At 51.2% G+C, this 25,968-nt stretch overlaps 3 protein-coding genes across 5 annotated transcripts in view; 2 read left to right on the top strand and 1 right to left on the bottom strand.

The window, feature by feature from the left end:
- Positions 1–25,968, bottom strand: part of RAB37 (RAB37, member RAS oncogene family) — a 273,228-nt gene that overhangs the window by 213,806 nt on the left and 33,454 nt on the right. The window lies entirely within an intron of this gene.
- Positions 562–6,589, top strand: CD300C (CD300c molecule). 2 transcript variants are annotated; one of them, XM_015120269.3, is made up of 4 exons: positions 562–1,011; positions 1,738–2,091; positions 4,270–4,381; positions 5,505–6,589. In XM_015120269.3, the coding sequence occupies exons 1-4, from the start codon at positions 951–953 to the stop codon at positions 5,650–5,652; spliced, it is 675 nt and encodes a 224-aa protein (XP_014975755.3). In that variant the 5' UTR covers positions 562–950; the 3' UTR covers positions 5,653–6,589. The 2 variants fall into 2 exon arrangements, with proteins under 2 accessions (XP_014975755.3, XP_077828830.1); XM_077972704.1 differs by having other exon boundaries at positions 807–1,011; positions 1,756–2,095; positions 4,247–4,381.
- CD300LB (CD300 molecule like family member b) lies at positions 14,960–25,401 on the top strand. Of its 2 annotated transcripts, XM_077972698.1 has the most exons (5): positions 14,960–15,153; positions 19,726–19,848; positions 20,265–20,594; positions 22,671–22,743; positions 23,422–25,401. In XM_077972698.1, the coding sequence occupies exons 1-5, from the start codon at positions 15,003–15,005 to the stop codon at positions 23,582–23,584; spliced, it is 840 nt and encodes a 279-aa protein (XP_077828824.1). In that variant the 5' UTR covers positions 14,960–15,002; the 3' UTR covers positions 23,585–25,401. The 2 variants fall into 2 exon arrangements, with proteins under 2 accessions (XP_077828824.1, XP_001090960.3); XM_001090960.4 differs by lacking the exon at positions 19,726–19,848.

Here is a 25,968-nt window from a genome sequence, read left to right as displayed (position 1 = left end):
CCGTCACGGTAGACCCAGGATAGACACCAGCAGCCGCTGCTCATGACAAGCTGTCCTCTCAGTCACCAAACCGCCCTCTGTGTGCCCTGGGGTGTGTGCTGGCTCAGTCGCAGCCTCATATTGACCACAAAGTCCCACTTCAGCATCTTCACGCGTCTGAACTCTCTGTCTCTCTCTTCTCAGTTCTCTGCCCTGATTCTCACTGGGGCGTGGATTTCGGCAAGAAGACAAGATGGAAAAGGAGAGTCTCGGGTGGGTGATGCCGCTCTGTGTCTAGGTCTGGGGGCAGGAGCACAAGAAGAAAACTCCCCAAGCCTATGGGATTTTAACCTACTTGGGGACTCAGCACCAAAAAGGGACATGCAGATGGTGTCTGGGTTCATAGTGCTAACTTCTGAGGCCAGAAGAAGAGCTGGGGGTCTTAGGGGCAGAGCTCTCGGCGGGGACCTAGCTGAAGATTAAGGGACACAACCTCTCTCTGGTCACCTCCAAGACTAAAGAAGATGGCAGATTTAGCTTCCAACCACAAGATTGTCCATCCTGACCAGGAAGTGACATGTCACGGAGGGTGGAGCAGCCCCTGTGGTAGGAAATGGCCCGGCTTGGCTCTGCCTTCTGCTGTGTGAGTAACACACTGAAGCCAGAAGCTGTGGGCTGTGGGGAAGTGGCTGCATTTCCATCCAAGGGACCCTGAACTTTGCCAGACTTCGGGGTTGAGAGGAGCCACCAGCACCATCCCAGAGCTGTCAGCACCGGCCTCAGCCCAGGCGGCCCTCTCCCTGAGCTTCCTGCACCCTGACCCTCTCCAGCCTCAGACCTGAGACAGGGCTGGGCAAGGAAGCAGAGAGCAGAAGAAAAGCAGAAGCAAAGCTCAGATCTGCTGGGAGGAGGCTCCATTTTTTCCCCTCCTGGGGTCTTGCACAGTGGCAGGTGACATCCGTGTTACAGGAATGACTGCCAGGGCCTGGGCCTCGTGGAGGCCTTCAGCTCTGCTCCTCCTGCTTGTCCCAGGTGAGTGGGCCGGCTCTGGACTCGGGGAGCTCTGTCCTGAGTGGGAGAGGGCAGGGCGGGGTGCAGGCAGTGGAGTAGCGGTCACAGAGGGGAGCAGGGGCGGGGAGAGGGGAGGAGGGCAGAGGAGCACCCAAGAGCAGTCAGCAGCTGCCTCCCCAGGGGACAGCAGGCCGCAGGGCACAGCGCGGGGGAAGCCTGTTTCTCTGTGCCTGAGACAGGATGCCCTGGTGGGAGGTGACGCTGTGACTGTCATTGCCAAAGTTATCAAATCACAAATTTTATCCGGGACGATCACACATGCAGTCGCACTCACACATACAGTCACACACACACACAGTCACACACACATGCAGTCACACTCACACAGCCACACTCACATGCACACACAGCCACACTCACATGCACACACAACCACACACACACAGTCACACTCACATGCACACACAGCCACACACACACAGTCACACTCACATGCACACACAGGCCTGCACACATCCAGTGTTTCCCTAGCCTAGCCTTTCCAGTCTCCATGGAAACTTCCTACGCCCTTCCCACCTCTGCACAGAGGGAGCCTCTGACCCTCAGTCCCTGCTCCTGGGTGGACAAAGCCTGCCTGCCTGCCATTGGCTTCTCCACACTCCCAGGGTCCATGAGGGTCTGACACTGGGCACCCCGGACCAGGCCCCTCTGGTAAGGAGACGGGACTCTCTGGCTTGTGTTTTTCAGGCTGTTTTGCTCTGAGAGGTTTTGCTCTGAGAGGCCCCAGCACCGTGGACGGCCCCGTGGGGGGATCCCTGAGCGTGCAGTGTTGGTATGAGGAGGAACACAAGACTCTCAACAAATACTGGTGCAGACCACCACGGGTTCTCCGATGTGACAAGATTGTGGAGACCAAAGGGCCAGCAGGAGAAATGAATGGCCGAGTGTCCATCAGGGACAGTCCTGAAAACCTCAGCTTCACAGTGACCTTGGAGAACCTCACAGAGGAGGACGCAGGCACATACTGGTGTGGGGTGGATACACCGTGGCACCAAGACCTTTATGATCCCTATGCCCAGGTTGAGGTGTCCGTGTTCCCAGGTGAGCCCCTCCTTCCCTCAGCGTCTAAACAGGCTCAGGTTGGAATTGTTGGGGCAGGAATCAGATCAGAGACGTGAAGCCGACTGTGTGTGTGTGTGTGTGTGTATGTGTGTGTGTGTGTAAGAGAGAGAGAGGTGGGGCCCAGGGGAACACAGTCAGGGCGTCTCTCCTGGAGCAGCTGACATGTCTGCCCAGTTTTGAAGAAGGGGAGGGTCCGGTGACGGGGGGCTGAGAGAGCGTTGCCTGTGAAGGAGCCAGGAGCGCACCTGTGGCTCAGCCCCACGGAAGTGCAGCTGTGTGGGGGAAGGGTGGGGCTGCACAGAGAGGCTGGGGGGCCAGATGGGAAGCTGCTGCCCTCAGGGGGAGCCTTAGCACAAGACAAGTCAGATTTGCAGTGTAGACAGACTCCTCTGCAGCAGGGAGGCTTGCAGGAGACCTGGACCCTCATCAGCAGGATGGAAAATCAGGACCATTGGGAGTGGCACCTGCGTCCTGTTCAGAAATGCCCAGTTGGCCCAGAAGGGTCATAGTCCAGGTTGAGGTGTCCGTGTTCCCAGGTGAGCCCCTCCTTTTCTTAGCACCAGGCCTGCCTGAGTCTAGGGCTGGTCATTCCGTCCCTGAGGAAAGAAGTGGAACAGGAGTGTGTGAGCCTGGGGGTCAGTGACTCAGGACACTGTGTGCCGCTGTGTGTGGATGAGTGAGAGTGTGTCTTTGTGTGTGGGTGTCTGCATAGGAGTGTGGTGTGGTTTGTGTGTGTGTGTGTGTGCACTTGCATGTGTGTATTGGGAGGGTGGGCACCCACAAAAGCCCCCTGGCCCTGTGGCTGGAGACCTCCCCGCTGTGTGCCCTCCCTCACAGCCTCAGGCCTGAAACTTTCCTGGGTGAGGTCTGTGAGGCCAGCCCTGACTCTGGGGTCCTTGCTATCTCCCTGTGTTGACAAGGGCCGGGTCCACACTGAAGGGCGCCCACTGTCCCGCCTGGGTCTGACTTGCTCTTCCCCATGCAGAATGGAACCCCCTGATCACTGGCTCCCCTCACTCAAGGCTGCCCCTGCCCTGGGGACTGCATGGATGCCGCCCTGTCTGGAGGGTCCTGAGGCCGCAGCCTCACAACCCTGTTCTGGGAGCTCCTGCAGCAGCCACTGGAGGACACAGGAAGGGGCCCCAGAGCCCTGGGTGGGGTTCCCATGCTCCTGGGAACCGCATCCTGCCCCGCAGCTGACCTGTGTGTCCCCCTTATTCTCTGACACCTTTTACCACAGGAGGGAACCCAGGGAAACCCCAGAAATTGCCGCCTCAGGCAGAGGGACCTGCGGATGGAAATGAGCTCTGAGGCTGGCAGGGACCTGAGGGCCCCTCCCCGTGCCGCAGACCATTCTTCCCTCAAAGCCCCGCTCCTGTCTCACGAGACACAAGCCCAGTGGCCTCAGTGTGGTTGCTTTTCCATCGTTTTCTTCTCACAATGTCCCAGGTTCCTCTGAGCATCTTCTTGTTCTCCATTTCCTGGGGGGGACATGTCCCTCCTGCACCCTTTGTGCCTTCCCATCTAGGAGTGAGGAACTAAGAGCTACGTGAGGGCACCGGGGGCGGGAGGAAAAGGCCCTTATCCAGCTGTCTTCACCGCAGGCCACTGCCCAGGCTCCACCGGGTGTCCCCTCTCCAGATCTTTCTTCCTGGGCATCCCTCCCCCTAAGAGGATGGTCCAATGGCCTTGTGGGGCCGCGGCGTGGCTGCCATTTGGGGCTGAGTGGACTTGGGTCCCGTCGTTCAGGGAGGACCCTGCTGACTTCCTGTCCTCACTTCCAGCCTCGCCGCAGTCACTCTGGGTCACCCTTCGCAGAATAAACATCACCCCATTCCCCCAGGTCACCCTGTCCTTTCCTGGCTGGGGAGGAACCTGGAGCCCCGTGCCTTTGCCACAGACCCTTCCTTCCCGCTGGTGAGCCGGGCAGCTCTCACATCTGAAACGGCGTCCTGGCTCTGCAGCACCTAGGGATGGGGCAACGAGAGGCCCAGGACCCTGGTCAGGCCTGGGTGTGGCCGTGGGGCATGTTGGACGCAGAGCGTCTGTCCAGCACATCATTGGTGACCTTGTTTGTGAAAATCGGAGCGAGAACAGGTGAGAGTAAGTGGGAGACCCATGTGATGTCATCAAGGCTGACCCGTGTTTCACCCACAGCCTCCAGCTCCCAGAGCTCCATGGGCACCTCAGGTCCTCCCCCGAAGCTACCAGTGCACACCTGGCCCAGCGTGACCAGAAAGGACAGCCCCGAACCCAGCCCACACCCTGGGTAAGGTGCCTGTGCGCAGGACTGGGCCTCGCGGGCAGCCTCTCCACTGCGTGTGATGTTTAGGGGACTTGGGTCTCCCTTCGCCCAGTCCCTTCTTAGTTCACACCTCCCACACCTAATGTGAAGGTTCTCTGAAGTGTCGGGCTCTTCTTTTGGGATTGAGTCACAGCAGGGAACCACACAGCCACTGTCCTGCCCTCGTGGAAGTTGAGTTCTACTGCGTGAATTCACGCATTGACCAAGTCACTACAGAGGCTGATGTACAAATACAGCAAAGGGTGATGAATGCTGGGATGAGATGTTTGTCTCTTGGGTTTGGGGAGAGCGTGTGTAGGTGTTGGGGTTGCTATTTCACGGACAATGGTCAGAAGAGGGTTTGAGGATTTGAGGACGTGAGCATGGAGACCTGAAGGGTTGGGGGCTGGGCACTCTGGGGTCTGGAGGAAGAGGGGTCCAGGCAGAGGGAGGAGCGAGGCAAATGTCCTGCGAGGAGCCTCGGGACCTGGCCAGGCTAGGGCAGGGGACAGATGCTTTGGGGTCCGGTGGTCCCAGTCCCCTCCTCTGCCTCCCTTGCAGCCCTGGTCAGAGTTTCATCCTGTTTGATAAGCCCAGTCCTCTGAGGAGCTGAGAGCTGAGCTGTCCATTCATTCATTCCTTCAGCAAGCACTGAAGTTGTAGGGCAGATTATTGGAGACTCAGGATAGGCACCAGGTACTCACTGCGAATGAAACAAATGGTCCCTGCCCTCCTGGAAACGCTGTGTACAGGAGAGTTGACACCAAACAAATAACCCTTTGTGAATTCTGGGACCCCAGCTGGGTAACCCTCCATGAGGAACACAGAGGTAGACAGCTGCGTCCTGGATGCAGACCCTCCCTGGATCCCTGGCGTGACCTCACATCCTCTCACGGTCCTGCCCTTCCTGTGTCACAGTCCTCAGGTCAAGAGCAAATCTGAGGCTGAGCGTTAGGGGCCATGATGCTGAGATGGGATGGACTGTCCAGTGGGGTTGCTTATGTGGTTGGCTGTGGTCACAGGATTGGGACACAAGGGTCAGGGGATGGTGGAGGACACCTGGGCCTCCCCTGGGGAGGTGACTCTGCCCATCACCGTCTCCCCACAGCTCCCTGTTCAGCAACGTCCGCTTCCTGCTCCTGGTCCTCCTGGAGCTGCCCCTGCTCCTGAGCATGCTGGGTGCCATCCTCTGGGTGAACAGACCTCAGAGAAGCTCTAGAAGCAGGCAGAGTTGGCCCGAGGGTGAGAACCAGTAGCATCTGCTGTCCATCAAGGCCCTGCGCTGCGACAGAGCCCTGCTGCGGGACTGGAATGACCTCCTGACCGCTCCCTCCCGGGCTGCTCTCCCCACATCTCCTGGAATCCTCTGTGAGCCTCCTTCAGCCTTTTCCCTGTGCCCGATCCTCATGTGTCACACTGAACCTGATGGACATGGACACCCTGAGCTGTGACTCCACGTCTCACGTACACGCCCTGGACAGCTAAGCCTCAAGCTGTCAGCAACACATTTGAGTGCCCGTATGCCCTCCCTGCATCCTTCCTTTTTCTCCAGGAGCCTGGCATTGCTTCCTCCACCGTTTTTACAGGGAGAGGCAGGTCCAGGACTCCCTTGCACTTTTGCCACCATAATCGCCCACACTCCCTGGGTCCAGGAGTGCAGAATATGTGGCTGCTTCCATTTACTGAGTGTGTCGATTCCATGATGCCTTCAAACTTTAAGAAATGACAATGTGTAGGTTTGGGATGTATCAGGCCTACTAAGTCAGACCTGAGTGAGAAATCCATTGTTCCCTGATCTCCACAGGCCTTTGCTGAGAATAGTGGACCAAGCCCCATGTTAGGCCTCTCAGAATGGGGAGTCCCTGCAGAAAAGGATCCAGGATTTCCCCCAAAGCCTGACTATTCCCTCCTTCAGGTAGATGCATCCTGGCCAGTGTCTCTAGGTCCCTCTGGGAGAGCTGGTGGAAGATTCTCCGTGTGAACTCTGGTAGCATAGCCAGGCCTACCCTTTCTCCTTCTTCAAGGGGACCTGTCCTCTCCTTCATTCCAGGCTGTGGGTTTTAACTGGTGCAAATTTGGAAATGGACTGAGGGCTGCGACTCCTTGCTGTGGTAGTTAACTGAGTCTTTTGCTCAGTAGTGTAGACCATGTCTGCCTATACAGATGAAAGAAGATGTTATCATTTGCCCACCATTTCTGTTCCAGGGTTGCCATGATGACCTGGCCAACACCTGTGAGGCAGGTGGTTCCCATGAGTCCTCCTGGTCAAGGAGGGCCTCGCCGGGAGTTCTTACCTTTTTTTCCGTTCAGCAGGTACTTATGGGAGCTTCTGGTGTTTCAGACCATGATACACCAGGCAAAGAACTCCGTTTACATTGAGCCCATATTCCAGGTGGGGGATAGAAATGATAAACACACGCAAAAATACACGAATAAGTTCCAGAGGTAAATGTAAAAGACAGAGGTGAGAAGAGCCACGGAGTAAAATAAGAGAAGTGGGGTGACTGCTTTGCAGGAGCAGAGGGGTCCGTTATGAAGCCCCTCTAATAGGCGATGAGCAAGCAGGGATCAGGAGAAAGGAGGGGGTGAGCGCCAGGATCCCTGGAGGAGGAGCCCTGAGGCAGAGAGAGCAGCAGGTGCACGTGTCCTGCCAGGGGACATCTTAGACCTGGATCTGGAAAACACAAGAGGCAGATCCCTCTCTGGATCCAGCGGCTGCAGGGCCTGCAGATAGCATTCTCTGTCTCCTCCCCAGCCTGAGTCGGATATGGCACACCAGCATCAGACAATTACGTTTTCTGAAGGCAGTAAGACTCAGGAGTCATGCATGCATTCATTCAACAGGCAGTTTGTTGACTTGCCTTTGGCAGACCCTAGGATGATAGCAAGTCACAGCTGTGACCAAGACAAGATACTGCCCTGGTTCTCCATGAGCTACCAGTCCAGATGAAACCCACGAACAGAGCAGTGATGAACACAAGAGGGAAGTGTGAAATGGGTCATGAGGACCCCTAAAAAGGGAGCCACCATAACCCAGGAAGGTCAAGGAACACGCAGGCAAACCTGTCAGCTGGAGCCAGGCAGAGTGGGAGGTTGAGGGTCTGGACAAAGGCCCGAGTGGAGAGGGCGGCAGCACCGAGGTGAACCTGGAGCCAGGAGGTGGGAGCCACTTGCCGGGCACTGGGGGCTGCCAGGACCTGTGTGCCGAGGCCAGGTCAGGTGGGTGCCATCCTGTGACAGCAGGAGCCATTGGGAGTTGAGCAGCGCCTCCCCAGGGCCACGTGTGTGTGTCAGGGATCACGCTGCTGATTCTGGGGAGAATGGAATGAGCAGAAGAGGAGACCAGGTCAGGTCCTCATGGCAGGGCTGGCTACTGCCAAGCTGAGCCAAAGCCAGACCTGAACACTGGGCAGGTGGGAGGGCCTGGGATTGCACTGGGCTGACGACAATCCCATGATGTGAGTCTGGGGGCATCAGCACCAATGACCCTAGTGCACGCTGTGTCCCTGAGAGTGTAAATGGAGGGAGGACAGGGCAGGACAAGGGTGCAGTCACCCCTTCATGGTGCCAGCTCCACCCAGATTCCCCTGTCACTCTCCACTCGGCTTCATGGCTGTGTGCACATACTGGTGCTATTGGGCATGATAGGAAGAAAGGAACAGAAATCTGCAGGAGGGTTGGGAGAGTCGAGGAATATGCTTAAGGCATAAGAATGTGGAGAAGGGGTGATGCCCTCCAGGACAAACAGGAGGCAAACCCTGCACCTGACTAGCCTCCTTGCCCTTTCCAGGGTAAAGACACCCTGAGCCCATCATGTCAGGAGAACCAGCCATGCTAAGTGTGGACAGACCTGGGTCCCCGCCTCCTGGGAAGGCCTGTCCACCATGTCTGCTCCCTGGGGAGGCACGTGACCATCACAGTGGACCCAGGACAGACACTAGTAGCCACTGCTCAACAACCACGAATTTTACAGACTGATGTTTGCAGCCACAGGGCAGGTGCCAGTTTCTCTGTGAAGAGGACAAGACAGGGCTCCTGCCTTTGTGGGAAATGCCATCTGGAGAGGAGCAGGCATTCAACAGATATCCGGGTTATTGATTTCTGCACCTCTGAAGGGTGTGCTCCTGCACACGAAGGGCTTTGGTAGAGATTCTTGTGGATTCAGGTCCTACCAGGTCCCTGAGTGTCCCCTCAGATTGCTGCCATGGCCCTGCCCTGCCTCAGCCCACAGCCCTGAGTCTCAAGGCAATTCTTAGGGTGATAATTAAAGGGCATTGGTCTTATGTGTCTGGCTGCTATGTCCAGGTTAGTTCTTGATTTTTGTGGCCACAGTACTTTGGCACTGGGGATAGGGGCAAGGTGGAGGACACCAGGGCCTCCCCTGTGGAGGTGACTCACTGCCTGTCACTGTGTCCCCACAAGTCCCTGCTCAGCAGCCTCCACATCCTGCTCCTGACCCTCCTGGAGCTGCCCCTGCTCCTAAACATGATGGGGGCTGTCCTGTGGGTGAACGGGGCTCAGAGGAGCTCGGTAGGGAGGCAGAGTCAGCTGGATTGTGAGAAACAGTAACTCTGATGCCCATCAATACCCTGCCAAGCAACATACTCCCTCTTACGTATGGGAATGGCCTTCTGACCAACAAATCCATGTTTCTATCAGAAGATTTGGAAACTTTTTTCTTGTGATGTGTCAGACACACAAAAGAATACATGCACTTTCAACCAAGAATACTCTTTAACCCGTGTGTGCCCCCGATCCAGTTTAAGTCATAGAACATCATTCATACTCATGAAGCCCCAAACCGCTTTCTGATCTTATGCAATTTCTTTTCTATCCTCCTCTCAGAAAACCACATCCTACATTTTATTTTATTATTATTTTTTATAAAGATGGGTCTTACTATGTTACCCAGGCTGGATTTGAACTCCTGGGCTCCAGCAATGGTCCCGTCTCAGCCTCTGGAGAGCTGGGACTACAGGCATGCACCGCAGCACCCGGCTCACATTCCGATTTTTATGTTCATCATCATCTTGTTTTAAGGGATTTGCCTTATATATGCATGTGGATTTCCAAAGAGTATATTGTTTAGCTTTATTTTTGAACTTTCTGTGAATAGTATTAGGCATTTTTATTTCTAAGCAATCGGATTTTATCATTCAACTTTTTTTTTTTTTTTTTTTTTTTTTTTTTTTTTTTTTTTTATAGAGTCTCGCTCTTTCACCCAGGTTGGAGTGCAGTGGTTAGATCTCGGCTCACTGCAACCTCTGCCTCCCAGGTTCAAGTGATTCTCCTGCCTCTGCCTCCTGAGTAGCTGGGACTACAGGTGTGTGCCACCATACCTGGCTCATTTTTTGTATTTTTAGTAGAGACGGGTTTCACCGTCTCTGGACCTCGTGATCCACCTGCCTCGGCCTCCCAAAGTGCTGGGATTACAGGCGTGAGCCACAGTGCCTGGACCAGTCAACACTTTACTTTTGAGATTCATCCATGTTGATGTGTTGATGCATTGATGTGTCACTTCTTTGTACTGGTCTACATTCTGTTGTACGAACATACCACAACTCGCACATCCTCTTGCTTGAACGAGTGTTTAGCTTGTTTCTTTTCTTTCTCTTTTTTATGCTCTTCTTGTTTTCCTCCTTCTCTTTCTCCATCCTTTCTCTGTCCTCTTCTCCTTCCTCTTCCTCCTCCTCTTCTCCCTCCTCTTTCTCCTCCTCCTACTCTTTTCTGCCTCCTCTTCCTGCCTACTTCTCCTCCTCCTCCTTTTCTTCTTTTCCTCCTTTTCTTCCTCCTCTTCCTCCTGCTCTTCCTCCTCTTCTTTTTTCTCTTCCTCCTCCTCCTTTTCTTCCTTCTCTTCTTTTTTTGTTGCCGTTACTTAGAATGTTATTGTGAACATATATCCTATTTTATCTGTCCAAAAGTGTCTCCTAGAGTAGAGTTCTCAGCAAATAATTGCTAGGTTTTGCTGCATGTGTGTAATCAGCTCTACTAGGCAATTGCAAATTATTTTCCAAAGTAACTACACCAACTTTTGCACCTCATCAGCAGTGCTCCTGCTTGAATCTTAGACTTTCTAAGTTTCTTCAAGTTAATGGATATGAAATGATATCTCATTGTTTTAATTTGAATTTATCTGATTACTAATATTAAACTCATTCTCATGTGTTTTTTGGTTATTTTAATTTTGTCTTTTGAGAAAAGCCTCTTCTAATCTTCATCTACTTTCTGTTGTTTGTGTTCTTTTTTTTTTTTTTGAGACAGAGTCTCACTCTGTCACCCAGGCTGGAGTGCAGTGGCGTGATCTTGGCTCACTGCAACCTCTGCCTCCTGGGTTGATGCCATTCTCCTGCCTCAGCCTCCCAAGTAGCTGGGACTACAGGCGCCCACCACAGCCCGGCTAATTTTTTGTATTTTTAGTAGAGATGGGGTTTCACCATGTTAGCCAGGATGGTCTCGATCTCCTGATCTCGTAACCCGATTGGTAGAAGTTCTTTGCAAGTCTTTTGTTAGTTACCGTGCTCCACATATCCTTTCCTGGTTTATTGGCTTTATGATATCTTTTGAGAAACAGGATTTTCAATTTAATGTACAAAGTCTTCATTTTCCTTAATGGTTTATACTTTCATCTTGTTTAACCAATTATGGATACTCCCAAATTAAAAAAAAAATCTCCTATATTTTCTTCTAAAAATTTTTAAATATTCCCTTTCACAGGTAAGTCCTTGACCCATTTCTAAATGATTTTGTTTCTAGGCTGAGATAATAATCCATTTTTCTGTCTTCCATTTGGATAAACATTATCCACATTTCCCCAGCAATCTGCAAAGAAACCCCTGGCATGTATTTATTTCTATATATGCTTGGACCTTTTTCTAACCACTCTATTATGTTGAATTTGCCTAACTGCCTATTTTGGAACCCAGACAACATTGTTTTAATTACTATAGAATGTCTTGTTATCTGGTAAGGCATGTCACTATACATTGTTCTTTGATATCAGGAATGTCTTTGCAAATATTGGTCATTTCCTCTTCTGCAGAAATTTTAGAATTAACCAATGTTCTAAAAAAGAAAAAAAAAAACTCTGTTGAGACTTTAAATGTAAATGTATAAAATTTATCTCTATGATAATTTCTCTATGAACATGGCATGTAATTCTAATTATTTATGAGCTTTTAAAATGTCTTTTAATAGCATTCTATTTTTTTTCACATCTGCAACAGATTTTTTAAAGGAATGGATTTTGAGAGAAAACAACATGGGCAGAAGCATGGAATAGAAAATAATTACAAATGTAGGCTATTCTGCTAATTGTTTTATAACCACAACAAACTAGTACAGAGAATGCCCTGTACAAAACACAACAAAGGTTCAAACATTGAGGTGTTCCCTTAGCAAGGCTGAAAATTTCAGTCTTTGGTATTTGGAATTTAGGCTGCAGTCCTATGAGGACTCATACAGGTATGAGGAGGTGGCTCATACCTGTAATTCTAGCACTTTGGGAGGCCGAGGTGGGTGGATCACCTGAAATCAGGAGTTCGAGACCAGCCTGGCCAACATGGTGAAACCCTGTCTCTACTAAAAATACAAAAATTAGCTACACATGATAGCGGGCGCCTGTAATTCCAGCAACTTGGGAGGATGAGGCAGGAGAATCACTTGAACCCGGGAGGTAGAGGTTGCAGTAAGTTGAGATCGTACCACTGCACTCCAGCCTGGGTGACAAGAGCAAGACTCCATCTCAAAAAAAAAAAAAAGAAAAAAGAAAAACTACATAATTGGGCAAGGCCTCTTTAAGGGAAGGCGCATGCTCGATTGAACTTTATATCTTGCTATTATTATGGCCTGTGCTAAAGAATTTACCCTTAGAGGCCGGGCGCGGTGGCTCAAGCCTGTAATCCCAGCACTTTGGGAGGCCGAGGCGGGTGGATCACGAGGTCAGGAGATCGAGACTATCCTGGCTAACATGGTGAAACCCCGTCTCTACTAAAAATACAAAAAAAAAAAAAAAAAAAAAAACTAGCCGGGCGTGGTGGTGGGCACCTGTAGTCTCAGCTACTTGGGAGACTGAGGCGGGAGAATGGCGTGAATCCGGGAGGCGGAGCTTGCAGTGAGCCGAGATCACGCCACTGCACTCCAGCCTGGGAGACACAGCAAGACTCCGTCTCAAAAAAAAAAAAAAAATATATTTACCCTTAGAAAAATGGTTCTGGTTAACTTCTAGACTTAAAAACCCCCTTACTAATTAAGTACCATCTTAATCAGAAACAGAATAGGTGATTTAAAGGAATGTAGGAACCGAATGGCCATTTTTCTGCCAGTGGGACAATTCTGAGACTAAAATTTGGCTATGGAAGACATCTTAACTCCTAAAAGCTAAAGGCAGAACTTTCAGAAGAGGCCTAGAGCCTGATTTCTTTTCTTTCTTTTTTTTTTTTTTTTTTTTTTTTTTTGGTGACGGAGTGTCGCTCTTGTTGCCCAGGCTGGAGTGCAGTGGCATGATCTCGGCTCACTGCAAGCTCCGCCTCCCGGGTTCAAGCGATTCTCCTGCCTCAGCCTCCTGAGTAGCTGGGACTACAGGCCCCCGCCACCACGCCCGGCTAATTGTTTGTATTTTTAGTAGAGACGGACGGGGTTTCACTGTTTTAGCCAGGATGGTCTCGATTTCCTGACCTCATGATCTGCCCGCCTCGGCCTCCCAAAGTGCTGGGATTACAGGCGTGAGCCACTGCGCCCGGCCCAGCCTGATCTCTAATCATGCAAAAAGAAGCTGCGGTTTGCCATGAAAAAAAATATGCTTTATGTAGAGGATTTCTATTTCTACCAGGTGGCACTGTTGACTTAGAAATACTATGTGCCCAACAGAGACGTGGTAGGGAGAAAGGGGAGAACTCTGTTCCTAGAAGATTGCAACCGCATCTTCCTGATTTTTGCCTAACAGGATTACTTTCCTAGGCTGTAAAAATCGCTACACATTTCACACAGAGAAAGTGAAAGAGACCGCAGATAGAGAAGGAAGGAGAGTTTTGTGACAAGATTGAGGATTCTTTGCCAACACCCAGAATGGGCCACCAGAGGCTGGGTCCAGTCCAGGGGCGTTTGATTCATGCCAGGGTGTGCTCTGCCCAGAAATTCTTAGTTGCCTTAGAACTTTTCCCAGCCTTGCACAATGGCGAGGTCTTCCTGTGAAAAGAAGCTGATTTGAAACATGGCCAACATTCCCAATGACCCAGGGGTATTGGTGGGTTCTCCGTGTTCTCACCAGCAAGCCTCACATTCAAGTCTTTAGTATGGCAGCCAACACTAAGTGTATGTACCCGGCTGACGGATGCCCACTGACTTATTTTATTTTATTTTATTTTATTTTAAAATAGAGGCTAAGAGTGCCTTGGAATGACAGAACAGCTTTTAAGCTCACTCCCATACTTACCACTCCGATGAATGCTGGATTTCCGGCCAATGCACCAAAATGATATGGCTCTGATGACTGGAGGAACACCAGGTTCCTTGGTCTCCTGCTGTTTTTAATAAAACAACATGCACACATGTGGAGTGGTTTTAAGGAGTGGAGAATTTAATAGACAAGAAAGAAGGAAGGAAGAGGCTCCCCCTGTACAGAGACTGAAGGAGGCGGGCTCCAAGCTGAAACAGGGAACCTCGAGTGTGGTGCAAAACAGCCAGTTATATGAGGAGGCTGGAGGAGGCGGTACCTGATTTGCATAGGGCCCAGGGGATTGGTTTGACCAGGTATGTCATTCAAGTAGCCCACGAAAAAACTAGCCCTGCTACCGTAGCCTTTTAATATGCAAATACAGGCGCCATGATGTTCTACACACATGGGGATTTGTAGGGGCGGCCATGTTGCCAGGCACATGTGGGGACAAGAAGAAGACTGCAGGAGTCTCCCTGTTTGGGTGGACCCAGTTTCTGATGGCCTGTATTTGCATATCAAAGCTTGCCTGCCCAGCTGTAAGAGCCAGGGCTTTTCTGCTAGACAAGAAACATTTACGGAGCTGCTTTAAAAGAAAAAAAAAATCTTCCCAAGGACCCCTTTTCCTCTCTATCTACTTAAAATAATTTCTCAATAACTCCTATAACAACAACAAACATTATGAGCTCAATTAATAGATGCAATAACTGAGGCACAGAGATGTTGATTGCGTTATCCACAGTCACACAGCTTGTAGGTGGTGCTCGTGGGGTTAGAGCCAGGTCTGTCTGAGCCAACAGTCTGCGTGTTTATGCACTTGGCTGTTACACCTGAACAAACGAATCTTCAGGTGTGTCCAGCATGGCCCACCTGACATCTGAGTTGGGTGTTCCTTGCTGCTGGGACCCGTCACTGTGGTGTAGAACAGTTCTGAAATTGACTCCCAGAGTGTTATACCCCTTGGACCCAAGGCCTGCTAGGCCAGATGCCCCCCCACCCCACCCCTTTTCCCCCTCCCCTCCTGACCCTGCACAGTCCTCTCCCTCCTCTTTTTTACATAGTGACAGTGCTCAATCCCTGTGGCCCAGTCCTGCCTCTTTCATTGAATAATTAAAAGCAGGAACTACCCACTCTATAAAAGGAAGTGAATGATTAAGAAAGTCAAAGGCGGTCTAGATGCACAGAAGGTGCAAGACTGAGCTCAGGCAGAACTTCCAGAGTGCATCTGGGATCCGCATTTGCCACTGGTTGCAGATCAGGTGGACGAGGAGCCGAGAAGGCAGAGCCATGTGGCTGTCCCCCGCTCTGCTCCTTCTCAGCCTCTCAGGTGAGTGGGGCTGGGGCCTTGGGCCCTTGGTATGACAAGGCCAGGGCAGGAGGCAGAGGGCATTTGTCCTTCCACATCCAGGGAAATGAGAGGTGGCTTTGTGAAGTCATTCAACAAAGGTGCACTGGGGACTGACATTGTGTGCTTCGGGGCCTGAGGACATCAAGAAAAAAGAGGAGGAGAACTGGCCATTAAAGAAGACTCCAAGCTTGAGGCCGTGGCTCATACCTGTAATCCTAACACTTTGGGAGGCCAAGGTGGGAGGATTGCTTGAGTCCAGGCATTTAAGACCAGCTTGGGCAACATAGTGAGACCTCGTCTCTAAAGAAAATGAACAAAAATTAGCTGAGCGTAGTGACACATGCCTGTAGTCCCAGCTACTTGGGAGGCTGAAGCTGGAGGATCCCTTGAGCTCAGGTATTCAATTCTGCAGAGTTGTGATCGCACCACTGCACTCCAGCCTGCGTGACAGAGTGAGACCTTGTCTCAAAAAAAAAAAAAAAAAAAAAAGAAAAGTAAAAAGACTCCAGCTGGCTTAGTGGGTGAGACATACACATAAACAATGAGCAATTGCAGGACACAATAAGGCATTGGTTGGAGGTGTGTGCGGAGGATGAAGCAGTTCTCTCTGGTGACTAAAGAAAGATGAAGCTGTGCACTTGATGTGCCCTGTAGAACGAAGGTCAGACACTCTAGAGAGTTGGGTGTGTATGTGGCTGTGTGTGTTGGGGGACCTGTGCAGAGAGATGGAGGCTTAGAAAGAATGGTGGATACATGCAGAGGGAGCTATCAGTGTGCAGGACATCTTGTGGGTGGCGAGTTGGATATGAGATTGGAAACACAAAAGACAAGATTATGAAGGCCTTCCACGCCATGCTCAGGAGCTGAGACTTTCAAAGAAAAAACTTCTCAAGAACCCAGGTGGAAAGTGGGAAGGGCTAGATGATCTTCTCCATGGCAAACCTTGGTGGATACCTAGAGGGCATTAGGGGACAATCCAGAATTTTACACATGGTATACAGTATGTGTGGGCCACACAGTTCTCTCCTGGAGCCTCGGGACTGACCATCTGGCACAGATAGAGCAGTCCACAGAGGTACAACAGGAAAGAGCACAGCTGGAGAGTTCTGAGACCCAACTCCAGTCCTGGCTGGACTTCAGCCCTTCGACCAGTTCAACAGGGCTCTGCTCCAAGCTGACGGCTGCCCTGTCATTTCCATCCCTATCGTTCCTCATACCAACTCTTGACAACACATAGAAGCCTGATTAATAGTTCCAGCCATCGTATTCTGTGGTTAGAGAAACCCCCACATATATTTTTAAATGGGCCTAATTACATTGTGAGCCCTTTACAGTTTGAATGACTGAAGCTAGGATTCATGACACTTTGTTCAAGGCAGCAGCATCTCTTTTCTGCTGTTAGTGATTGCTGACAAATCCAATTTATGTTTTTGGGTATATTGTTATTGTTTTTGTTTTTTGTTTTTGAGACGGAGTTTCACTCTGTTGCCCAGGTTGGAGTGCAGTGGCACAATCTTGGCTCACTGCAACCTCTGCCTTCCGGGTTCAAGTGATTCTCCTGCCTCAGCCTCCCAAGAAGCTGGGATTAAGGCACCTGCCACCATGCCTGGCTAATTTTTGTATTTTTAGTAGAGACAGAATTTCGCCATGTTGGCCAGGTTGGTCTCAAACTCCTGACCTCAAATGATCCACCCACCTTAGCCTCTTAAAGTGCTGGGATTACAGGCATGAGCCACCGTGCCTGGCCTCTAAAAGATTTTTAGATGCTCAGGGCAAGTGCAGCTGACGATGAGGAGGAGACAGTGTCAGTACCCAACTCAGGCAGTGGTATGGAGAGGAGAGCAGAGGGAGCTGTTAGTGTGCAGGACAGCTTGGGGGTGGCGATTTGGATATGAGATTGGAAACACAAAAGACAAGAGTATGAAGGCCATAATCCTCAGGAGGGGAGAGTTGGGGAGGATGCTGCTGGGACTGGGAAGACCTCTCCAGATGCCACCGCCATGATCTAGGCACAGATGAGGTCCTGACCTGTTGATGAGCTGTCACTGATGGAGCAAACCCCAAATGTCTGGTATTGGACTATATCCAAGTCTTCTTTTAAATTTAAAAGTAAATAATTTTTGAAGACAATGCCTCACTGTCACCCAAGCTGAAGTGCAGTGGTGGGTGATTGTAACTCACTGCAGCCTTAAACTCTCAGGCTCAAGCGATTCTCCTACCTCAGCCCCCCAAGCAGCTGGGACCACAGGCATGCACCATCACTCCCAGCTAATCTTTTACTTTTGCAGACACAGGGTTTCACCATGTTGCCCGGGTTAGTCTGGAACTCCTGGGCTCAAGCGATCCTCCTGCCTCAGCCTCCCACAGCTTTGCAATTACAGGCGTAAGCCACCTTGCCCAGCCTACACACATCCAAGTCCTATTACCACCTTCAAAGTAGAGTGTAGCGTGACTGTCTTATGAATAAGGAAGCAAGACTTGCAGAGGTTAAGCAACTCTGCCAGGGTTTCCCAACTAGTTCAGCATCAAGTCTTTCTGCATTTAAAGCTCACAGTTGCCCTGCTGCCATGCTGTCCTGGGGGCTGTGATGACAGAGACTGAAAGATGAAAAAAACCTGAGGAGCATCTCTAGGATAGAGCTAACTAAACTGGCTACCAATCAGCTCTTGGGGCTGAAGGAGAGGACAGCATGAAAGAAGATGCCAAGCTCTTCTGGAAGGCTGGGTGGTGGAGCTGCTGGTTTGAAGAGAATCAAGTTGGTTCTGCTGATTGAATGCTATGTTAATTTCCAGTGGCTGCTGTAACAAATTAACATGAACTCTATGGCTTAGAACTGCACAATTTCATCATCTCATTGATGCTTCTGAAGACCAGAGCCTGGCATGGTCTTACTGGTTAAAATTGAGGTGCAGGTAGGGTTGGGTTTCTTTAGAGCAGTGGTCCCCAACCTTTTTGGCATCAGGATCTAGTTTCATGGAAGACAATTTTTCCACACCAGGAGTGGGGTGAGGATGGTTTGGGATGATTCAAACACATTGCACTTATTGTATACTTTATATTATCATTATATTGTAATATATAATGAAATAATTATACACTGCACCATAATGTAGCATCTGTGGGAGCCCTGAGCTTGTTTACCTGCAACTAGACGGTCCCATCTGGGAGTAATGGGAGGCAGTGACAGATCATCAGGCATTACATTCTCATAAAGTGTGCAGTCTAGATCCCTCACATGTGCAGTTCACAATAGGGTTCGCACTTCTATAGGACTCTAATGCCGCCGCTGATCTGACGGGAGGCGGAGGACAGGTGGTAATTTGGACAACGGGGAGTGGCTGTAAACACAGATGAAGCTTCACTTGGTTGCCCACTGCTCACCTCCTGCTGTAAGGCTCAGTTCCTAACAGGCCATGGGCTGTTACCCATCTGTGGTCCCGGGGTTGGGAACCCTCTTCTAGAGGCTCTTAGGGGGAATCTGTTTCCCTGCATTTTCCAGCTTCTAGAAGCCATCTGCTTTTCTTGCCGGTGGCCTCTTCCTCCACTTCAAAGCCAGCAACAGAGCATCTTCCAATCGGACTCTCCCTCAACCCTGTTTCACTTAGAATATCCGTGGAGATTATTCAGGATACTCTTCTTGTCTCAAGGTCCCTAACTTCATCACATCTGCAGAGTCCCTCTGGCCACGTCAGGGGACATATTCACAGGTTCTGTGTATGAGGATGCCAACACCTATGGGGGACATTATTCTACCAACCACAAATGCAAAGTTCAAGAAAACTAAAACAGCTTCAGGGAGAAGGCCCAAGCTGTGAGGATGTGGCACCTGCCTGGGAAATAGACCCGGCTCTCTCCACCCTGCAGAGACCTCCGGCCTGGGCCTGAAGCTCTGAGGCCACGAGACAGTCAAGGGAGGCTACCTTTGTGATTCTCTGCCCCTTTATCCACTTCTGAGTGATCAAGAAACCCGTGTCATTGCCAAGGAAAGAGCCTATCTGCACACAGCCTAACTGGAGTCAATCAGTGGAGGCACAGGCAGCCATTTGATGATGCTCACCTCTAATCTGCTTAGCTTTCACCAGGCCTTTGTTACTCTGTCACATCCAAAGCCTCACTAGAAAAAAATACCAAAGGAGAGTAGTTCAGGATGGGAGAGGAAGTGCATTCCATTCTGCAACATACGAATTTGGTGTGGAGACATCCAGCGTGTGTTTGTAAATGGTGGACTTACTAAGGGGAGTCTGAGCTGCAAATATGGATTTGAGAACCATCAGGAAACAGGTAATCATTAAAGCCATGGAAATGGAGAGACTCCCTCCATGGAGGCTTGTCAGGGGAGACAAGACGAAGGCTGGAGAGGAAACCCTGGGTACCCCCACAGGGTGCTGGGTCTGGCTCACAGGAGCTGGCTTGGGACACCTTTTCCCAGTTCTGTGTCCAGTGACATCACATGGATTACCTGACATTTGCCACTGTGGGAGTAGTTACACTACGGAATTTGGCAAATATTAAAACCAGAGATTTTTTTCTTTTCTTTTCTTTTTTTCCTAGACAAGAGTCTCACTCTGTTGTCCAGGCTGGAGTGCAGTGGTATGATCTCAGCTCACTGCAACCTCTGCCTCCCGGGTTCAAGCGATTCTCGTGCTTCAGCCTCCCACGTAGCTGAGACTATAGGTGATTGCCAGCACGCTCAGCTAATTTTTGTATTTTTAGTAGAGACCGGGTTTCACCATGTTGGCCATGCTGGTCTGGAACTCCTGACCTCAGGTGATCTGCCCACCTTGGCTTCCCAAAGTGCTGGGATTACAGGTGTGAGCCACCGTGCCCAGCTCCTAAACCAGAGATTTTTTTCTCCCAGAGGGCTGGTAGTTAAATATTTGGCTCCGATGAGAACAGCATTGAGAGGACAAGGAAAGAAGGTGGTAGGAGACCATGGTGTCACATGCTAAGCAGGTGTAGAAGCTGGTGGGGGGCTGGACTGAGGGGGAGATGGGGATGAGGAATTGGGTGTGCTAGAGACACACTCGGGACTCTTAAACACCAAACTGGCTCAGGCAACAGGAGTTGTATCTTGGGATTCTGTTTTGCAGGCTGTTTCTCCATCCGAGGTCCAGTGTCCGTGAGAGGTCCAGAGAAGGGGTCCGTGAAGGTGCAGTGCCACTATAAGCGAGGATGGGAGACCCACGTCAAGTGGTGGTGCCGAGGGGCGCGCTGGGTCTCATGCGAGATCCTCATTCAAACCAGAGGGTCGGAGCAAGAAGAGAAGAAGGACCTTGTGTCCATCAAGGACAGTCATACAGACTGCACATTCACTGTGACCATGGAGGGGCTCAGGCAAAATGACTCAAACATTTACTGGTGTGGGATTCAGAGACGAGGACCTGACCTTGGGACTCAAGTGCAACTGACTGTTGACCCAGGTAAGAACTTTCTCATCTACACAACGAGGCCCTGGAGCTCAGGGCTGGGAAAGTCAATGCTCTGACCTGCTCCTCCCCAAGGCTGAAGGGGAATGACGGTGAGCCTAAGAGAGACAGCGAGAGAGAGAGACAGACAGACAGACGGACTGGGAGGGAGGTGAGAGAAACTAAGGGAGAGTGGCGGCCAGCATTGCTCTGCCATCTCAGTCCCTGAGGTCTCTCCAAGGAATCCAGGTGGGGCTTGGGATGGGGGTGAGAATGGGGACTTCAGTTTTGGTGACTGGTGGCCCAGCCCTGCTCATGACATGGCAGAGAGGGAACCTAGAGCGGCCCAGGGAGTCCTAGTGTTGAGTCCCAGTAACTGCACCAACCCAGAGTAGCTCTGGGCATCTTACAGTACCCTCCTTTCTAGGTCCCCAGCCACCTGCTCTGCTACTTTATCTGGCTGTGTAAGATGAGCACAGGGTAAGAAAGTCCCAGGGAGATGCATGGGTGACAGTGGACGCTTTAAAGTGAAAGGATGGCTTCAATCACGGGCAATGTCAGGGACCTCTCTGGTTGCCCTGGCATCTCCTCCATGCCTTGGACTCCACTGACAGACTCTGGGGTCATCCTGCTGCTGTTGCTGGAGTCTGGGAAGCAGCCCCCAACCTCCACTTCCACCCACACACCCGTACTCAGTACTTCATCAGCTCAGTGTCCACTTGGATCCATTTGGTGGTGATGTGGAAATAGACAATGCCGGCCCTAGAACAAGCCTGTATACTGTTGGGGTTGGTACCAAAGAGGCACATGGACACAGTGGCTACAGCTGGGTAAAGAGGAGTCCAGAAAGGGTCAAGCAAGACTTCCCCAGGGCTGCCAAGTAGGGGAAGCCCAGAATATCTATGGGGGCAGAGAGGGGATTGAGCAAGACATGCAGGTGGTACAAAGAGACAAAAAGCCATGGCCAGTGTGGCGCTTTAGGGAGAGAGATGTTCTGGAGTGTTGGGTGGGGGACCTACAGGGGTACCAGCCTGTAAGACGATCAGGGGCTTCATAGGAACTGTTGTGACTAGAGTTACCTGCAGCTTAGACAGGAGCCTACCTAGCGTGGCCCCAGCCTGGGCCTTTTTTGTTTGATTTTGTTTTGTTTTTTGAGATAGGGTTTCTCTCTGTAGCCCAGGCTGGAGTGCAGTGGGGCGACCTTGACTCACTGCAGCCTCGACCTCTTGGGCTCAATTGATCCTTCCACTTCAGCTTCCTGAGTAGCTGGGACTATAGGGGCACATGACCACACCTGGTTCATTTTGTATTTTTTTGTAGAGACAGGGTTTCACCATGTTGCCCAGGCTGTTTTCGAACTCCTGGGCTCAAGCGATCTGCCTCCCTTGGTCTTCCAAAGTGCTGGGATTACAGGCGTGAACCACTGCCCCTGACAGCCTGGGACCATTGAGAAGAATTTGCTGGGGCCGAGGACTGAAATAAAAGATCACTGTTGGGTCATGGATACTCAGTGCCGGGCTGGGCTCAGGGGCCCCCCCACCAGACTGCCCCCAACAAATTGCCTGTATAGTTGCTCCTAAAAATGTTCCGTTCCTCATAGTCAGTGTTCTCTATTTAACTGGAGTGTGCCCTTTTCTTCATGAGCCTTCTGGAGCCCCCTTTCCCTTTTTCTGGACTACCCCAATTTCTGGACAGCCCATTTTCAGCATCTTATCTCCTTAAGCCCTGCTCAGGCATCACTCCAGAGGAAAAGACCAGAAATTTATTTCCCCATCCAATAGTCCCACTTACAAGATAGGTGGAAAGAAAGTATGAAAAAACCTCTCTCTCCCCCATAATAGACTACAGTGCTTACTCCTATTTATTTTTTAATTTTTCTTGCCACACCTGAAAATGATGGGAAAAAATGTCTGTGTGTTGAGATTGAGGTGACTCAGTAGAAGCACGAGGGGCTGTAGCAGGAGAGAAAAATCCTCCTACTCCAGGGGAAAGGGTCTTCTGGTGAGGGCTGGCAGGGTTGGGTGGCTTTGTGACCCATGCACGAGCTCCCACCTGTGCTAATAACCTATGGCTGACTTTGCCTGTGTCTAGAGGGAGCAGCTTCCGCACCAGCAAACTCATCTGTCAACAGCAATATCAGGGTGTCCATCAGCACCCACAAGAGGTGAGTCATGTGGTTCTTTCTCCTGCCCCTACCTGGGGTCCCTCCTAAGGGGAAGCCAAGCCTGAGAACTCCTGCCTGTCACCAAACACCAACACCTGTTCTAGCCAGAGTCGAGGCCCCAAGCCCACCCTCCATCACTCTCCTGCCCCCATCACTGCAATCCACCATCTCCCCACTCTAGCTCTCACCAGAAAACCACTCTGCAGAACTCTTCTCAGTGAGCATCATCCGCCCAGTCAATCGGTCAACCTTGTATTGGTGGCCTCATGGGTGTCAGGGGGAGATAAGATACCACCCTCTGTGGTGCAAGACATCAAGGAACACAGAGCAGGAAGGGTGATTTACCAGCCTGGAGCTGGCATTAGCAGGAACAGAGGCAGGAAACACAACCTGTATTTGGTGACCTCTGGTGCTTCTGTTGAGCCGAGATGTACTTTGAGCAAAGAGGGTCCCAGAAGGTAACGTTAGAAAGGAAGACGGGCCCCGTGCAAAACCAGCTAAGGTGACTGTTGGAGGAGCCCTTGAGGTTGAACCAAGGAGGAGGTTTACAGGGATCTTCAGAGTGGGGTTGCCCAGCCCAGGGTCATAGGCTTTGACTGATGGCTCACAGGGTTAGGGGATGGGAGTGACATGGCCTGGGGGTGCCCAGGGCTCTGAGCACTGTGTCCCCTTCCCCAGGAACCACTACATGCTCCTGGTATTTGTGAAGGTGCCCATCTTGCTCATCTTGGTCGGTGCCATCCTCTGGTTGAAGGGGTTTCAGAGGGTCCCCGAGGAGCCAGGGGACCAGCCTATCTACATGAACTTCTCTGAACTTCTGACTAAAGACATGGCCGCTTAGAGAGATGGATCTGCAGAGCCTTCCTGCCTTGGACCACGTTTTCAGAAGAGACTTGGGCTGTGGAAGGAACATCTCTGAGTCCTCTGGATGCGGCAACTGAGATAGGGGCCCTGGCCTCTGCCCTGGCCTTGGAGCTGGTGGGCACCTCCCTGCCCACCAGGGCCGGGGCCTCTCCCAAGCCACTATCACCTCCTGGGGTGCCAGCACCTGTTCTCTTGGTCAGGAGCTGCAGAGATGGAGCTCAAGCCTGGATGACTGTGTCCCCACTGCTGGAATAACTCTGGCACAGAGCATGGGACCAATGTACAGAGAGAAGTTGGGGGAGACCCCCCAGCTCTAGACTTCTATCATCCCGGAGACCAACTCAACACTGTCTTTGCCTTAGAGCCTGATATATCCATTTTTTAAAAATATTTTTTTCTGGCAAAGTTGGGTTTTAATAACTTGTGTTCATAAGAAACCTATCTGATCCCACACACAAGGAGAGTGATTCTGGGATGAGTTCCTGATTCTAGGGCATGAGGGGCTGGATGGACCCTTTCCCCAGGGAGGACATGGCTCTGAGTCCATAGGGTTGAGGAGGAACCTCCCCCTCCCACCTCCTCCTCCTCCTCGATCCCCAAGCTCCCTGCCCACTCCCCCACCTCTGGGGGGCTGCAGCTTGGGAGCCTCCTCAGTGTGACAGCTCAGGTCTCCTCCCCAAAAGAGCCTGTTGGGCCTCAAGAACCACCTCCAGGTGGGGAGGGCAATAACAAAAACCATCGCAGGAAATGGCACCCTCCCTTTTCAGTAATGTTGAAATCATGTTACTCATGAAAACTGTCCTAGGGAAGTGCTGCTGTCTCCTCACATGCCTCACCAACGGCGATGAGGCCCTTAAATGTGGTCACTTTGTGCTGTATAGGTGAGGGACCTCACACCAAAGGGACCTTCACTTCTTGTGAGGAGAACCAGCCCCATGTGAGACACTCTCCCTCCCCAACCTGCACACGCAAACACACCACACATGTTCAGCATGTTGCCCTTTGAGCACCCATGAGGACGCCTCCCTCCTGCTCTTGGTTCTAACAGGGAGCTCTGACTGTCAGCAGTGGATAAAGGAGAGGGGGCCCTCTGGTCCCTAACATGGCAACCGGAGCCTCCCCTTCCCACTGTGACTCTTTAACCCCCTCTTGTTGTCCTTCAGCCAAAGAGAAACTTTCTCTGACTTTCATCTGAATTTAGGGCTCTGGCCAATGATGGGCCTGAAAATTCCAAAATGGCCAGAAAGGAGAGTTCGAGCCGGGCTAACACCCCCTGAGTCATTCTGTGGGGGACCAAGACCCACAGTCCACCACCCCCAGGGCCCTGCTTCCTGGAATGCTTTCCTGGATCCAGCCTCCCAAAGATCTTGCCAGACCCAGGGAGGACCGCACTGCTCCACGAGAGGGAAAACCAAAGCACGATGCTTCGCCAGCTGGACTCAAAGGGGCGAGGGGCCACTGGCGCTTGTCAAGGTGATGTCATTCTTTTCCCACCGGTTCTTCCTGTTGATATTCAATGAATCCCTCAATCTCTCTGGAGCTAGTGTGGCTGGGTTGTTATTCTTGTGGCTCCATCGAGGAGAATCCACCAGAGTAAAGTAGGCATCTATTGTCTGTCTGCCCACCCAGCACACACGCCCTTACACCACTACCCACGTACACATTTCTAGGAAATACCCCTTGGGATTCCAACGCAAGCTGACAAGCAAAGCCTGCCTAATACACCCATTCTCTGGGATAGAGAGAAAGACGGAAAGTCAATAAATGAGCCAGTAGTGCTGGCATTGCATTTTACAGCAAATGTGTTTCAACTGGGAGCTTGGAGCCAAAGCCCTCATGCCCTTTAATAGCCACAGACCATGAGGATTTGTCATAAACTGATTTTCACCCTTAATGGAACCAAAAGTTAGTGACGTGCTGGGCATGGTGGCTCCCACCTGTAATGCCAGACCTTTGGCAGGCTGAGGCAGGTGGATCACCTGAGGTCAGGAGTTCAAGCCCAGCCTGGCCAACATGACGAAACTGCTGTGTCTACTAAAAATACAACAATTAGCTGGGTGTGGTGGTGTACACCTGTAGTCCCAGCTACTCGGGAGGCTGAGGCAGGAGGATATCTTGAACCCGGGAAGTGGAGGTTGCAGTGAGCCGAGATTGTGCCATTGTGCCATTTGTGTCTGGGCGACAGAGGACACAGCAAAACTCTGTCAAAAAAAAAAAAAAAAAAAAAAAAAAGGTGGGCAGGTATGGCTCTTACTCTTTTTTTTTTTTTTTTTGAGACGGAGTCATGCTCTGTCGCCCAGGCTGGAGTACAGTGGCCGGATCTCAGCTCACTGCAAGCTCCGCCTCCCGGGTACACGCCAT

The sequence above is a fragment of the Macaca mulatta genome, chromosome 16 (genome assembly GCF_049350105.2).
Source record: "Macaca mulatta isolate MMU2019108-1 chromosome 16, T2T-MMU8v2.0, whole genome shotgun sequence".
Lineage (NCBI taxonomy): Eukaryota > Metazoa > Chordata > Mammalia > Primates > Cercopithecidae > Macaca > Macaca mulatta.
This window is presented reverse-complemented; position numbering and strand designations above follow the sequence as displayed.

Coding starts and splice junctions, on each gene's coding strand:
- CD300LB (XM_077972698.1), top strand. CDS start 15,003: ATGCACAGAAGGTGCAAGACTGAGCTCAGGCAGAACTTCCAGAGTGCA. Junction 20,595..22,670: donor GCAACTGACTGTTGACCCAG/GTAAGAACTTTC, acceptor GCCTGTGTCTAG/AGGGAGCAGCTTCCGCACCA. Junction 22,744..23,421: donor TCCATCAGCACCCACAAGAG/GTGAGTCATGTG, acceptor CCCCTTCCCCAG/GAACCACTACATGCTCCTGG.
- CD300C (XM_077972704.1), top strand. CDS start 951: ATGACTGCCAGGGCCTGGGCCTCGTGGAGGCCTTCAGCTCTGCTCCTC. Junction 1,012..1,755: donor GCTCCTCCTGCTTGTCCCAG/GTGAGTGGGCCG, acceptor TTGCTCTGAGAG/GTTTTGCTCTGAGAGGCCCC. Junction 4,382..5,504: donor GAACCCAGCCCACACCCTGG/GTAAGGTGCCTG, acceptor GTCTCCCCACAG/CTCCCTGTTCAGCAACGTCC.